At 35.2% G+C, this 16,883-nt stretch overlaps 1 protein-coding gene across 4 annotated transcripts in view; it reads right to left on the bottom strand.

The window, feature by feature from the left end:
- Window positions 1–5,787: 5,787 nt before the first annotated feature.
- Window positions 5,788–16,883, bottom strand: part of FSTL5 (follistatin like 5) — a 701,705-nt gene continuing 690,609 nt past the window's right edge. For 2 of the 4 annotated variants that reach the window (XM_026499588.4, XM_026499587.4), the window contains one exon: window positions 5,788–8,425. In XM_026499588.4, coding sequence (XP_026355373.1) covers window positions 7,723–8,425 — 703 coding nt within the window. In that variant the 3' untranslated portion in view covers window positions 5,788–7,722. The remainder of the gene's footprint in view (window positions 8,426–16,883) is intronic. The other 2 variants (XM_057310158.1, XM_026499586.4) reach the window with 1 other exon arrangement.

A 16,883-nucleotide genomic window follows, 5' to 3' on the forward strand; every position in this document is an offset into this window, starting at 1 on the left:
TTCATTATATGTCTATTAGCTCTAATACTTTAGAGAATTAAAGAATATTAAATAGAAAACACCTACCTGAATGTTGCTACAGTTAATTATCACAATTTAATAACATTCACGGCATACATTTTTACCATAATGATTTGAGAGTCTCAAAAAGTTAAACATATATTCTATAGAGACCAAAAATATTTTGAGTCCAATTAAAATAACAATTCAATTGTCTCACATATGTTTACTGACTGCCTAATATGTACCTACCACATTCCAAGCCCTTTTCTGGATATGATATAAACAAGACAGACAAAAGTCTCTGCTTTCCTTTGGTTGCATCATGTGTGTGTTGGATAGGGTTATACAGATAATAAACAAATACACAGTAAATTATGTAGCATGTTAGATGCTAATACAATTATGGAAATGTATATCAGCAAAGGTAGATGAGCATATTTTGGAAGATTATTTCAAATTTGAAATAGGATAGTCAGGAAATCTCACTAGTAAACAACCATCTGAAAAAAGTGAAGAAACAATTCACGAGACTTTCTGGAGAATGTGTATTATAGATGGAAGAAACAACATGTGTAAAATGCCAAAGTCAGGAGTAGTCTTTCAAAAGGAAAGAAAGGAAGCTATATGACTGCAGATGAATGATTGTGGGAGAATGTGCTAGAAGGGTGATCAGGTGATCAGAGAGCTAATGAGATGTTACATCATGACATTCCATGTAGACAATTTTAAGAAAGTTCTGGGATCAGAGAAGTAAGTTTAGAGGGAAAGAAGCTACCATCTCCCATCCATTGCCTTGCTCATAAAGCTGGAGTGTCACTCAAGAATAGGGAGCAACTATTTCTACTTTTATGGAGGCCACCTCTTTTTCCTGTGCCATGCCCGGAGCTAGGTAGTTCTTTGTTCCTCATTAGAAATTAGTTTACTTGGTGAACTTGGAACTCTAGATCTATGATATGTTTAGGTGAAATTATAATTTTGTTGACTTTTCCAGCTTTTTCTTTTTACTAGAGTGACAGTGACTCTCTTTGCAGATTTCTACTTTCTAAGTAATGTCAGAATCTTCACATTAACTCGATTGTTTTCATTTTTACTATTATATAGAGAATATAGATTGTGCATATCTCAATTTGATTTTTTTCTTTAAAGTGTTGTGTGTGAATACTTGCATAATGTTTATGCTTATTTATTTATATACTTATAACCTCTTAAGTGATGGCAAAATGGTTATTTCTCAGGTTTTTTTTTTTTCCAAATGGATTAAGGATGTTTTCTGTACTGTTTCTTTTTTCTTTTTTTAAATTTTTTTTAGAATTTCAGTTAGTTAACATACAGTGTTATATTAGTTTCAGGTGTACAATGTAGTGACTAAACACTTCCATACAACACCAAGTGCTCATTACAAGTGCACTCCTTAACCCCAATCCCCAATTTAACCCATCCCCCCACTTACTTCCCCTCTGGTAACTACCGGTTTGCTCTCTATCATTAAGAGTCTCTTTCTTGGTTTCTCTCTCTCTTTTTTTATTTCCCTTTACTCTTTTGTTTTGTTTTTTAAATTTTAAGCATGACTGAAATCATATGGTATTTGTCTTTCTATGACTGACTTATTTCACTTAGCATAATACTCTCTAGCTTATCCAATTAAATAATAAGCAGAAGACATAAATAGTCATTTTCTAGAGAAGACATACAGGTGGCAAATAGACATGTGAAAACATGCTCAACATTACTGATCATCAGGGACATGCAAATCAAAACTACAACCTCACCTGTCAGAATGGCTCAAATCAACAACACAAGAAACAACAGGTGTTGATGAGAATGTGGAGAAAGGGGAATCCTCTTGCATTGTTTGTGGGAATGCAAACTGGTACAGCCAATCTTGAAAACACTATGGAGGTTCCTCAGAAAGTTAAAAATAGAACTACCCTAGGATCCAGCAATTGCACTATTAGGTATTCACCCAAAGAATACAAAAACAGTAATTCAAAGGGCTACTTGCACCGTAATGTTTGTAGCAGCTTTATCTACAATAGCCAAATTATGGAAACAGCCTGAGTGTCCATCAACTGATGAATGGATAAAGAAGTGGTGTGTGTACACACACACACACACACACACACACACACACACACAGAGGAATATTACTCGGTCATAAAAAAGAATGAAATATATTATTTTCTTTATTAAATTTGTGTTTTTAAAATATACTAGTAGGTGGGGCGCCTCGGTGGCTCAGTGGTTAAGCATCTGCTTTCAGCTCAGGGCCTGATCCCAGAGTCCTGGGATTGAGCCCCGCATCGGGCTCCCTGCTCCCCTGGGAGCCTGGTTCCTCCTCTCCCACTCCCCCTGCTTGGGTTCCCTGTCTCGCTGGTTGTCTTTTTCTCTGTCAAAAAAATAATTAAATCTTTAATAAATAAATAAATAAATAAATAAATAAATAAAATGTACTAGTAATTTTGAAAAAATATTAAGGAAGTGATGTGTATATGTATGTATATATATGTGTGTGTATACACACACAGATATTCATTTGTTAAATATTAATATTATATTATTCAGATCTTATACATATATATTCTTAATTTACTTGATCTAATAGAGTCTCAGGAATCAAGTCCCATTCCTATTTTGTTCCTTTGATTTCCTTACTTCTATGTAGTTTACACTTTTAAATACTTCAACAATCAATCGTGTCATTCTAGATGTAACAGACAATCTAAAATACTAATAGGATATGTCTGGATATTAAAATTTAATTCTCCAGTATGTCCAGATATGCTCCCATTTTTGCATATGCCCAAATGATCATACATGCACAGACACACACACACACATAGTGAGGTGTCTAGTTGCTGCAACTGTAAAACTGCCTAACATATGGCACAGTTGCATCAAAACAGACAAAATGAAATCATATTTCTGTCAATAATCAAATTTTTATATTATGCAAAATGAATATGCTATATGTTAATATAGTATCTTTAATCTGTATACTTTTGCTCAATTTATATTATTTCCCTCAAGAACAATTAATGTATCAAAAGGATGTTTATTGATCTAGAGAAAGTCACGATTTATATTTTATTCACAAGCTCAAATGTTGAATGCTTTGCTATTCTTTCCTAATCATTCTGACCATAGTACAGAACTTGAATTAGGAGTAAAACTGGTTTGAAAGTAGGTGGGTCAGCTGAGGCTCAGTGAAGTAATTCAGTGATGATTTATTTCTAAGAGCTGTATATTTGCATGCATGTTGAGTCCATATCTTGATTATCATGAGACTTTTCACTTGGACTTTGTAACACTGAACAAGTATTTAGATCTAAGTATAAAAGAACATTGTAATTTTTCATGGAATTGCAGAAATAATTTATACACATGAATAACAGACATTTTTAATTGAAGCAATAGTATATTCTTTTGACACTGAAACAATTTTGATTCTTTTAAACGTGGTGAAATGTGTATTTACAGACAGTTTCAAAATATTTATCAAACACTAAAATAGAATATGTTTGGAATTTTAGTATTTCTTTCTCAATTCCAGCCAAATTATACTACATACAAAATTTAATTATGTATCTAAACACAAATCTCCGAACGTTGACAATTTTATCATTACTAAACTCCAGTAAAAAAGAACAACAATTAAAACTTTTCCAATTCACCAAGTGTAGCTGTAAATCAGTGTAAAATAGCTTTGGTGTACTCATTAAATACCACAGAGACAGGAACATTTTGCTGATGAATATTACTGAAAAGCTAAGTGCTTTTCCAATTACTAATAGGACTAGATAATTTATTAAATGCAAACAAACAGACAAACAAACAAAAATATGCTTATATGGTCTGGTTAAGACTTAGTCTTCTGGGAAGGTGGGAAAAGTCACCACGACTTAAGACTGCAAACAAGAACGTCTATAGCATGACTTTCAGAATACACTTCTGTGTATGAAATTTCCCAGGAGAGGTAAACGATATTAGAGTGTTTTTGGAAGGAAAGTGAAGATAGGCTTTTGATAAGGTGCTGTTTTTGTTCTCTTTTTCCGTTCATATAGGAACACATAAATGGTAGCTATACGAACAAGTGACATTAGAAGTAGCCCTGATGACTTTTTTTTTTTTAAGATTTTATTTATTTGACAGAGAAAGACACAGCGAGAGAGGGAACACAAGCAGGGGGAGTAGGAGAGGGGGAAGCAGGCTTCCCGCGGAGCAGGGAGCCGGATGCAAGCTCAATCCCAGGACTCTGGGATCATGACCTAAGGCAAAGGCGGATGCTCAAAGACTGAGCCACCCAGGCACCCCGCCCTGATGACTTTTTAAGGTTATAACGTTGGGTTGTCCATTTTCATCTTGTATTGATTTCCATGATAGCAGTATTCTTAACATTTTTCTCACTTTAAAATTTATATAATATGATGAATTGTCGGATATGATTAAACATATTGTTTCATCCTGTAAAATCTTCACTAGTGAATGTAAAATCCAGTCAAATTAACTTATTTCTCAAAACAAAACCCTGGGAAGAATTTTTGAGTGGGAATCTGAAAGGCGGTAAGTCCTAAATTGCATTTTAAAAAAAGTGTTTCAACTTTACATAGATATAATTAAACGGAAGGTGGTTGGTTTGCCACACATGATGACACTTCTCTGGGAATATATTCCATTGCCCAATATTTTCATTTAATTTGCCTTTTATCTAAATCCTTATTCTCTGACCCAAATCTGTTTCTCTTTCATGGCTTTCCTATGTCTATCAAGGATGTCATATATGAGACTGATCATGTTTGTCTCCTTTTATTATGTCTCATATTTATTCAGTTGCATTTCATGTCCGGTTCCTTAATATGCCCTGTCTCATAATATATACTTTCAATTCAATTGTCTTGTATTAAAGACCATAAACTCACCTTGCTGCAGTAGCCGCCTGGCTGATACTTCTTCCTCTGTGTTCCCTTTTCTTCAGTCAAATCTTCATTCCATTACAAAATAATATACTTCAAAAGTGTCTTTTTCACTGCCATTTCTCTTTTTTAAAATTATTGAGTCCCTATTGCCTAGATTATGTCCAAACTCTTTAAATTGATTTTTTTTTTTTTTTTTTTTTTGCTTTCTTCACTTCCGTCCCTCCACAATCTGATCGTAACCTCCTTTACTTGCTTATCTATATCACCTTCTCCACATAAAACCTTTACTTCTCCATCAAGGTGGAGTTCCTCCGTCAAGGACCTCCCACATCCTATCCCCATTCTCGGTGTCCCACCTTTGCTCATTCCAATGCCCTGTATTGCTATAGCTTCACTTTTGCTCCTGCTTTTACAAATCTACTATTCCATGTTAGAGTTGTGATTTTTTGTCTGTTTTGTTTTGTTTTTGTTTTTGTTTTTGTTTTTTTAGTGCATTACCTGATAATTTTATCCTGGTTTTTCTTCTTTACTTTTTTTAAAGATTTTATTTGTTTAAGACAGAGAGAGATCACAAGCGGGGTTGAGGAAGAGAAAGGGGCAGAGGGAGAGAGAGAAGCAGACTCCCCGCCGAACATGGAACTCTAGGCAGGGCTTGATCCCAGGACACTGAGATCATGACCTGAGCAGGTCAGACCCTTAACCAGATGAGCCACCCAGGTGCCTCTTTCCTGGTTTTTCTAAACTTTCAGTTTTTGCACATACCCACATTATTGATGAAATCATTATTTGCAATACAATTTATATTTTATATAAAAAGACAGACAAAATGCCTTTCCTTGATTGATCTCACTTTACCTGCCCTCTACCCCATCAGATCAGCTTTCAAAGTAACGCAGACCACCAGACTGTGTTGGAAGCATTGGGAGGAAAGACAAAACAAAACATTGGTATGCACGTTAAAACATTGACTGGACTCTCAAGGGTTAAAATTTAAGAGGTTTATTCTCCTTTTATCAAGCAATGTCTACAGACAGAGCATCCACATGGTGTAAGCTACCAAAGAAGGATGTATGAGACAGACTTAACATTAAATCATTAGACACTTTACACAGTTCATGTTCACAAGGGCGAAAACTGCTAAAAAGAAAAGCAGGTAAGTAGAAACATAAGCTGATTTTTGTTGTTTATTAAATCTACCTCCCATAATGTTTCCTTAAGCTAAGAAGAAATCTACTGTATCACACAGCTCAGGATGCTATATATACATAAGGTATTACACACTATAAAATTTCAGGTTTCTAAGCAGTTTTATACAATTTAAACTTGAGTAAAATTTGTATTTAAAAAAGACCTTATTGGATTACCTTCAGTAAACGGAGGTCATTTCAACAGCCCATTAGCATTTTTAGCAACAATTAAGAAAAATAAGTAAAAAGATTCTCCAAACATATAAGCTATTACTTTAAGCCTAGATAATTATCTGCTTATTTCAATAAACCAACTCCCTAGTTTTCATCCAATTCTACTAGCCTTTTATTTGCCCTTTTCAAAAAAAGCAGTAATTTTTACTTCTATACAGTGTCTCAAACTATTAGTTAGATTTCAAACCATAGCACAGTTGTTGAGAGGGTCATTGAAGGGTTATGCAGGAGTTGAGCAGAAGTCATTTAAGAAAGTTCTAAAGAAATGAAGTTCTTTGATGTGTTATATTTAAATTGCCAAGGAAAGAGTAAAGTATGTCTTTACTCACCACTGTGCAGTTATCCCTTATTGCCAATTTCTGCTACTAATTCTCCTAAACCACTAATACTCATCAGATCTCTAGCCAATATTTTCTCCCTGGTGTTAATTTCCCTATATGTGGTTTACGCTAAGCAGACACAAATGATACTTCTTTTTTCAAACTGAAAGTTCCTGCTGATTCAACACTGGACTACATGAAAAGAAAGAAATCTATTCTGCTAATAATAAACATTTGTAAGCAGTTGACATCCGAGACTTCCTTGCATTAAAAATACAATACACTCCAATGATCAAAAGCAAAATGAGTAGAGAATACATTGCAAACATTTTTCCATAATTATTATTCCTCCCTTCCTCCCCATTTTCCATAGCATGCTGCAGACCATACAGTTATGTATCAAATAGAGTTTGTCACCTGTATATAACCTAAGGCCAACTTATGCCTTCAAATGATATTTCATTGACGTTTAAACCAATGCCAAAGACAGGATTTGGTGCAAGAGATGTTAAACTTTTTCTCTTCTAATGACAAAAGATTTATAGTTATGAGGGTGTTCAGTATGCAGCATTTACCCTACATTTTCCTCTTGTGACATTCCCTTCAAGGCACAAAAGATTATAAACAGTGGATGGGACAGAATATTTTGAAGTAAGAATTTTAAGGTTCCACAATACCTTTTTATTTCTAGTTTAAGCATACCTAAAGACAGAGAAAAAATAAGAGGTAAGCCAACCCCAAAATGAAATGGTGCTGAAAGTCATCTGAAATTCCCTGCAGTTATTTTTTATGTATTTAAATTTCTATTTTATTGGCTTAAAATTTAATTATAGATTTGATTCTTATGATTGATGTAGTTTCTTAATTAATGTGTTAAATATTTCTAATCAACCGATATTACTAATTGTGTGCATCTTTGCAAAAAAAAATCTATTTTATTTGGGCCAACCAATAACTTATGCTTAACTAGGGTATAATCTTGAAAAGTTAAGCTGTAAATTTAAATAATGGATTAAGTGCAACGTACTGGGAAAATCTTCACTCAATAATTATCTAATAGGGTTCCTAGGCATCTCCAACCCAAATGACTGTATTTCCTTTCTCAACTTCAGTGATCTCACAGTTTAACTTATTGAGTCGTCCATCTAGTATAAAGAGAGAGTCCTTGGAAGGCGTCATCAGGTATTGACCAAACAAGCCACTGTCCTGGATTTGTCTGTTCTTCTGGTTCCAAGGCCATTCTTCTGCCTTAAGTGGTTCCTTAAGACTCTTTATCATCTTAACCTTCCCAGAGGAGAGCTCCACAAAGAGCACATCAGTCTGTGTGCTTGAACTACCATAGATGTTGTATTGGTGGGCTTCGGTAAAGGACGGCTGAAATGCCAGATCAGATATGTGCAGATTTGTGTGAATATCAAAAGCCTCCTGTATTTCTCCTCTGATGGTAATGTACTGGACCCTTACAAGACCTTTCACATCATTAATGCTGACAAGATAATGCCCATCCGGAGAGACATATGGAGTGCCTGTCACATCACTATTGAATCCAATGACTGAGTCTGTTACACCATCCACCATAAGCTGTGGTGGAATTGCCCCAGTGCTGTCAGGTTTGCAGCCAATAAAGTAGTATCCTCCCAAGTGTGTATACGCCAAGGACTGAGGAATGCACTTATAGTCCATCAAGTTAATTGTCTTGATGTATGACATGGTTTCAAGATCAATTTTTTGTAGTGCAGCTTCATCTTTATGAAGAATAAATCCAAACCTGAAAAGACGAAAACCAAAGTTAGACAGGAAACTATAGAGTGGTTCCCATATGAAAATGTATTGTGGGCAGGTGGAAAGGGCCATCGCTAGTCTAGGCATTAACGGTCTGCTATGCAGCAATTTGTGTCACCATCGTGTTAGAATTAAACTTTAAATTGTGCTTCTTTCTCCTCCTTTCTCTAGGTCATTTTTTCATTACAGTCACACAATTGTAACTCATGGTGTAGAAAACAAAATAATTAAAAGCAATACATCTAGTTAATTGAAACAACAGATTTTACTTCTACCATACATAAAAAAGTAAACATTATTTTTTGTGTCTCTAATCATTCTGATATTGAATAAGCTTGGTTTACTGCTACTAAAGTCAACAAGAATAAAAGACTTGAATATACATCTATTTTACTCACTTCATTTACTTCTTATTTTGTCTTATAACCATCAGAAAAGTCTGACACTTGTCACTACTTAGACAATTACCCACATCTTTCTCATTTTAATCTGCCTTACAGGACTATCTTAATAAATGCAGATTTTAATTTTTTGGTATGGAACTATTAAACTTCTATTTATTAGATTTTAAGATTACCTTGATTAACTACTTTTATGATTCTAACACTTATTTTATTAAAAGTTTTAAATATAGGTTACATTTTTCAACTTTACCATGCTTACATTATCATTTTTAGTGATATACCTGCATTATATTGGTTATCTTATATTGAAAAATGATGAACCTTAAAGATTTATGATTTTTTCTGTTAAAGTTAATTTTTTTTAAAGATTTTATTTATTTATTTGACAGAGATAGAGACAGCCAGTGAGAGAGGGAACACAAGCAGGGGGAGTGGGAGAGGAAGAAGCAGGCTCACAGCAGAGGAGCCTGATGTGGGGCTCGATCCCACAACGCCGGGATCACGCCCTGAGCTGAAGGCAGACGCTTAACCGCTGTGCCACCCAGGCGCCCCTCTGTTAAAGTTAATTTAAAAGTAAACATTTCTTATTTGTTTTGGTGGCCTCTTTAATTATTTCAGTGCTTTTCAAAGCATTTTTCCTGAAGACTAGCTGCAAATTATTATAAATCTCTGTGACAAGTATAAATATATTTTGAAACTATGACCTATAACACCAGTGGGTTCTTAACAAAAATAATTAAGTTAAATAAGATAAAATGAGATGGGACTAGTATACAAAATTATATCCAAAATGGATACTGGCCAATAAAATTTTGAAGGACTCTTACTTATATTTTTGTTAATAATATCAATTAAAACACATCCTAGTATTTTCAAAGGCTCTATATAAATATATATAGCATATATATTTATATATTATATATTTTATATTATATTTATATATATTAAATTATATATAATTAAATATATTATATATTATATTTTATATATATATAAGTCAGGGATCTATTGTTACATTGAATGTGCTCATAAATGAAAAGAATAAAAATAAGATGACTTGTGGCACAGTAAAACAAAGAAAAACTCTAAAGATAACCAATTATGTTATTGTCACCTGTGCAATTCATTTTCAATATGCTAATTCTTACACAAAATTTTATTCATGTAGAAAATGACCATTTCCACACACAATACATAAATATAGTACATTCAGGATAACAGCTCCTTAAAATTTCAAATATAAGCATATGGAAAGCCCCCAAAATTAATAAACTCATCCTTAATATTTAGAAAAGATAAGATGAATGTTCTCAAAAATCAGTCTTTGTGTTGTAATCGTGGAAGGCAGCAAGTTCATCAGCACAGATATCTTTCTGAAATAGATGTAAAGTTGTAACTGCTTCTAGAGTACACATAGTTGGGAAACCATATTACAATTTTAGCTGTATTTAAACATTTGTGACAAGACTATTTGTTGTCTTTAGAGAGATTACAACATCTATACAAAAGAAAAGCTACAATGTATACCTACTCCTTTAAAAAGAAGTTTTAAGTATCTACTGAAGAACTACTGAATACGAGGCACTGGGAATATATTGTAGATGAACATAACTTTCAATGAATCCAGGAATTTTAGTACTAAAAATGGAAAATGTAGTGATTGATTAATGCTTAATCATACCATCCTCCTTTACTATTAATTTAGTAATTATTGCTTTTTCTATTTACACGAGATGGAATAAAGTAATCATTTTGAAAATAATATTTCTGGTGTATTTCAGAATGATATTCACCACTTCTGGCTTATTTCCTCAATCTTCCTTTTTTTCCTGTGTCCTTAGTAACTATGTTTGTGTCATTCAGTAAACACTGCTCCCACCATACCTATTTAGGATAAAATTTTCGTTTTGATTATAAGAGTATGAAGAAGCATTCATACTATTAAAAATCACTTCTAAGTGTTTCATTTAAAATATTAATGCTTAGCACAGGTTTTAAATACTATCTGAATATTAAAGCAAAAAAAAAAAAAACCCTCAAACTGAAAACTGAGTCCCATTATTTTTTGTCAACTTCAAAAATATCATAGAATCCTGGATATCACTAACCACTCTCATGCTTGTCTTAATAAAGAATTAACTCTGATTATTATAAAGGGATATTTTTCCATTAATGGACATTCATTAAGGATATGTAAGTGTGTATATGATTGTATCTGGTATTATTTATGAAGTTTGGAATAATGATGGAAGATATTGTCTTTTTTTATGTTATGCATTGTAAATGTTCCCTGAGACAAAAGTAGTAATATGCACATTTAATAAAAGCAATAAGCCAATCAAGTTTTGGCATTTCTGCTCCTCTCTTAACCTTGAGTCTTCCAGTCCCTTTGGGCAATGGTCTGCGAATGCTAATGAAGAAGGACGTGACAAGCTCTAACTGCTTGTGAACCATATTAACGCTAATACTAAAGAATGCTCTCAGGTTTTCTGTGATACAATCCAGCCTCTTTTGAAGGTAATTAAAATTTTAAGAACGGGTCTGGTTAAAAGTGCAAAAGCTCCATGTGGGGCAATAAAACCACATTATTTTGGCATCCATGCTCCATGCTCCTTGAGGACTAAAGATCTAGCTACCTAAGCAGATGCACGAGAATGCCTTCAATTTTTCACTACTGATTTATTGGGTAGGAAGTGGTGTCTCTAATTCAAAATCTTCCCCTAGTACAGATTGATATCCAAAAATCTCCCACTGTTCGTTAGTCTGTGATTAATATTTACGAGGCTCTCAGCTTTCATGCCTGCCTACTATAATAAAATCCTGCCCCGGACTAGGCCTATCATAGTTGGTCTAGTATTTGTCAGAATATGCACAGGAAGTTGCAGACCGTAAGACATGAGAGTTAAAACTTACTCTTGGAATCACTTCTTTTTACTAGGAAATGAATAAAGCTAGGAAAGTGTGACCTCCCGGTATGACATTCTGTGGATGTGTTGTTGGACTTGGTGGGGAGAATCAGAGGAATGTTTTTCATTCACAAATGATTTTATTTTTCTGAAGTGTAATCGATCTAGTTCATTATAGAAGCTTTAAAGAAGTTGAACTTTAATTACTGCTTTTGTACTCTAAGGTGAGGTCCTGAAGTGATTCATACAAGGGAACTTCTTATTTTGGATGAAGTAAAGGTTTTCAACCCAGGCTGATTTAGTTTCATGATCCAATTTTTCGACATAATAGATGGGTGATGTTATGTAAAGTCCTTGACTTGCATGAGTTTCAATACCTTCGTTAGAAGAAAGAGGACAAAAGTACTACCTTGCTTGGAGGATAGAAGTTAAATGTGTGTTTGTTACCAGGCAAACAGTACATTCTCAATAAACAGAACTTGCCTATGCTTTATACCTTAGGTAACATTATTTTCCCATTATGAATCCAATATGATATTTCCTATGGGACAGCAGATTATTACAATTCGTAAATGGGAAGAACAAAAACAAATTACTGGTTTTTCTGTATAGCCAGTATTCCCAGTTTTTTAAATAAGCGCATCGTGTTACTCAAATGTGGCAGGATTTTTCCCCTTGTGAATACAGCAGAGATCACTTTTACAATTGAAATTCACATTTTTATTTTGGTCTCACTTCTGCCAACAAAATCTATGGCTGGTACACCCCTTACCCAATCACCAAATCTCTCGCATTGTTAGGAACAATTACAACAATTATAATTTTAGCTGTATTTAAACATTTGTGACGAGACTATTTGTTGTCTTTAGAGAGATTACAACATCTATACAAAAGAAAAGCTACAATGTATACCTACTCCTTTAAAAAGAAGTTTTAAATATTTATTGAAGAACATTGAAGGTGGTCTAACTCACTCCGTCTTCTTTAGAGGTGATGCTTCAGTTCTCACCGAGGGCATAGAGTGGTGAGCCATGGTGTTGGGTGATTTTCACCTCTGCACAGATGATGGGATTTGAAATAGATACCTGTCTTACTGAAGAATTTTCACTAAAAGTAACAGAAAATGTTGAGGCAGACTTTCAGACATGGATATCTAAAAACATGGAGAATTGCAGGCAGAGTTTATATCATGGAGATTCAAGAGCCTTGCAAAGGAAGTTACTTGGCAGAAAGGGGAAAAGAATAGGTATTTAGAAAGAAGCATGGCTGAAATACCATGAAGTCTAATAAAAGCTGCTCAAAGACCTCCACATCCCACAAGACCAGGCTGCATTTCTTGCATGTGAGCAATGATTGATCTCCCCGTATCTCTTGCTCAGTTCCCAAATGGGTTTGGTCACAGAGATGCTCACAGAGCAATTTCCCAGTTAGTGTCACCTCATAGCATCTGCCATGTTATTCCCCCCGATTCTGCTTTCTGAGATGCTACAGAAGGAATTCCATAACGGCAATTAATAACCTGTATTAATTTGCCATGATCAATGCCAAGAGTGTTAATACCCCAAAATACGGAGTAAAAGAACCTCATAACATTTGCAAAATAACAATTATTTTATCTCCTGAGTCTTAATATTGTACCGCCTTTCCCCAGAGTCCTCATAGATTCTCACCTGAACAGCTCTCTTTACTGCTGACTTTCAGTATTTAACCACTGAGATCAACCCCCATACTACCAGCTGGGAAGTGTCCCTGACTCTCCCTCTCCATCCCTACATGATCTCTTTCCTAATACCCTATCTTCTACGCCTCCCTAAATTTTAAAACAAGCATTTCTATGTATATCAATGGATGAAAGGGGGAAGTAGTAAGTGCAGACTGGGTGTATTTGCCATCAAACGCTCTACCACTGAGCTCTACCCCCAGAGACTGGGTGTGTTTGAACATGGGATTAGTCAGACACCCTATCCTGTAATAAAAACAGCACGGCTGCAATCCACATCTAAAACAAAAGCATTTCCCAAAACTTTTCTGATGTCTCAGTAATAGAAACCATGTTTTTTGAAATAAAATTCCAGAACAGAATAACTTCAAAGCCCTAGGAATTAGTTATATTGGGATTTTACTTGTAAAAATCTACACCCAAAATGTATGATCAAGTATTTAGTGCTTCATAATAACAGTGGGCAAGATCATTAAGACCTTGTTTTTCTAACTGGATTACAAGTATCTTGTTTTTCCACCTGGAAGGTAAGAGATGCTGAACAGAAAAGAAACTAAAATTATAACCACCTCTCCATATAATTAATATATAAACTCACACATACAATGTGTTGTTGAAATGACATCTTCCATTGCGTTACAGCTGACAGAGAGTTTTCATGGACACAAAGCATAAATCTGACATGAGCCATCATTCACTAGCTTATGAATTCCTTTATATTTAGTCGTTTTCTATTATCCCAGACTGACCCTTGTAAGAAAAGATTGAATGCTGTTCCTATACAAGTACCAGAGGATTTAGTTTTTATCTGAACTTCACATAAATAGCTCAGTAAAACATACCTGTTCATAAACAGTGGTCACATTCATATTCGGGAGATGGGAGGCACAGAGAAATAGAATTGACACATTTAGTAAAGATCTACAACGAGAGCAAGGACAGTTTCTGAATAGACCTAATGCTTAGATGTGTTTCAGAAATGACACTCCTTTGAATTTTTCAGTTTTCAAAACATAGGTTGGAAAAGCTAAAATGAGTCACAGGCTGCCTCCTATGTGCCTTTTATAATTATATTATAGAAATTCTATATGAAAGATTTTAACTTTATTTCCCTTTCAGCTTTAGAAATTTTTTCTTTAAAAAAGTATAATACGTTTCTGAATACTAAATTCCCTATTTTCCTCCTTCTCTGGAATCCTATTGTTCAGATCTGTAGGGTGTTTTATTCTTTTTGGCCAAATTGAGACATAAATGCATAATTTAATTACAGTATATTCAGGATGCTTAATTGCTTGACAGAATTAATACAGTACCTAAAGGTATATCTTCCAGTGGCCAGGACATACAGAAGAAAAAAAAAAGCACCCAGATTTATTAAGAATTCTGTGCACACCATATATACTATAAACCATATTTCAAACACCAAAGTCCTCCACCTCTTTTTGAAGAGCTTAAGAGCTTAGGAAAAAAAAACAAAAAAACCCCTGACAACTATGCTTTTAGATGGCATTTTAAAAGATTGGTTGCTCTTCTTAACTTGGTTTTGGAAAAACACATGAAAATCTGAAAATAGGAGCCTCTTGGATCTTACCCATTTTTCTGATTTGGGTATGCTTTATGCAGGAGTTGACAAAGGGAGCAGGGATGACATCGTGGAAATGGAGATAGTAATTAGAAGAATGGGAAATAATTTGTGAGCACAGAGGTGGAAATACAAAAGGGAAGTTAAACAAGGGCAAGAGCAAAATCTGTGAATCAAAAAATCACTACCAAAGTGTCCATGGCGTACCTGCGAGACGGAAATGATGGGTGAAAAAAAACTTCAAGCAGGAACGAGGTCTGTCATGCGTTGGGTTCTAGACACCGTGTGACCAGATTCAGTTTTATTCACAAGCTGCTATGTTCAGTACACTTTGTACAACCTTGTGAAGGAAATAGAGAGGAGATACATGGCTCCTATCCTTAAGGTAATTATAGTCAAGCAGTGGGGTGCTTATAATTGGATGCCCTGACTTTCAAAAAGTGTTTAGGGAGCCTCTTCAAAGAAGTGAGAAGGGATGGGTGTAGCTATATCCCTATTTCAGCTACTAATTTACATTTCGGTTATGCTAGGCTTTCACGTGAAGAGAGAGTTTATATCAGTCTGGATCCCAGAAGGAAAGGAATAAATTTCAATTAGAATAAATCAAGGATGGTGCAATAAAGAGACTGTTTACAGTGAAACAGAAAGTGGTCACCAGGGATAGTGCAGTAACATGGGGAGAGTAACAATGAGGCTGTTGTCACTGCTCTATCTGGGTAGGAGGGAGTTACGTGGAGAGGTGTGTCTTGTGATGACAGTAGGTCACCTACAAAACAGCTAACATGGGAGGAAAGTGGGGGAACTGAAGGTGGGAAGGTAGGGTCGTTTATACACTCTGGTCTCATGCTCCTTCTTCGTGCAGTCTCCAGTCAGGCTTTTCATTGGTCTAACCAACCAGAAGCCATATTAGCCAGCCTTCTGGGATAGAAAGCAGGGTAGAGAAGGGTGGAGTGTATACCTGGGGATAGAACTGCAAACAGCAGCCACAGACTTCCTTGGCCAAAGAGTCTTGAAAAACTTAATTGTAGTGAATATACAGAGCTACGTGGAGTGAGGATTGTGACATATACGTTTAGTTCCTAATTGGGATCATTTGACAATTGATAAAGAAAAATTGTGTAACTTTCCAAGCTGGGAGAAGGTATTCCTGATTTTCCCCCCTAAAATGAATGCCTCTCTTGATAGCATTTTCTCACTTCTGGTGAAGTTTATATGTCTCTTACCTTTAGTTACTGGCAAAATATTTTTAATAATTGCTATGTACTAAATGTTTGTGTCCCCACCCCACCCCACCAAACTCATGTGTTGAAGTTCTACTCCCCATTATAATGGCCTTTGGAGGTGGGGTCTTTGGGAAGAAAGTAGGTTATGAAGGCAAGCCTTCATGGATTAGATTAGTGCCCTTAAAAGAAGAGACCAAAGTGAGATGATCTCTCTCTCTCTCTCTCTCTCTCTCTGCCATGTGAGGACAGAGCAAGATGATGGCCATCTGCAAACTAGAAAGAGGGCTCTCTCCGGAACCTAAACATGTTGGCATCCGAATCTCTGACTTCCCAGCCTCCAGAACTGTGATAAATACACTTCTGTTATTTACGCCCCCCTGTCTGTGCTATTTTGTTAAAGCGGCCCGAACTGACTAAAACATCATTGGTACCAGAAGTGAGGTGCTGCTACAGCAAATTTCTGAAAGTGTGGATGAGGCTTGAGAACTGGTAAGGCACAGAGGCTTGAGGCATTTAGAGGTGCATGCTAGAAAAAAACAGTATTGCTGGGTTGGGGCCACTAAAGGCGATCCTGGTGAGAGCTCAGAAATGAAAGAGGAAGCTGGAGAG

This window comes from Ursus arctos, unplaced genomic scaffold, assembly GCF_023065955.2.
Source record: "Ursus arctos isolate Adak ecotype North America unplaced genomic scaffold, UrsArc2.0 scaffold_11, whole genome shotgun sequence".
NCBI classification, from domain to species: domain Eukaryota; kingdom Metazoa; phylum Chordata; class Mammalia; order Carnivora; family Ursidae; genus Ursus; species Ursus arctos.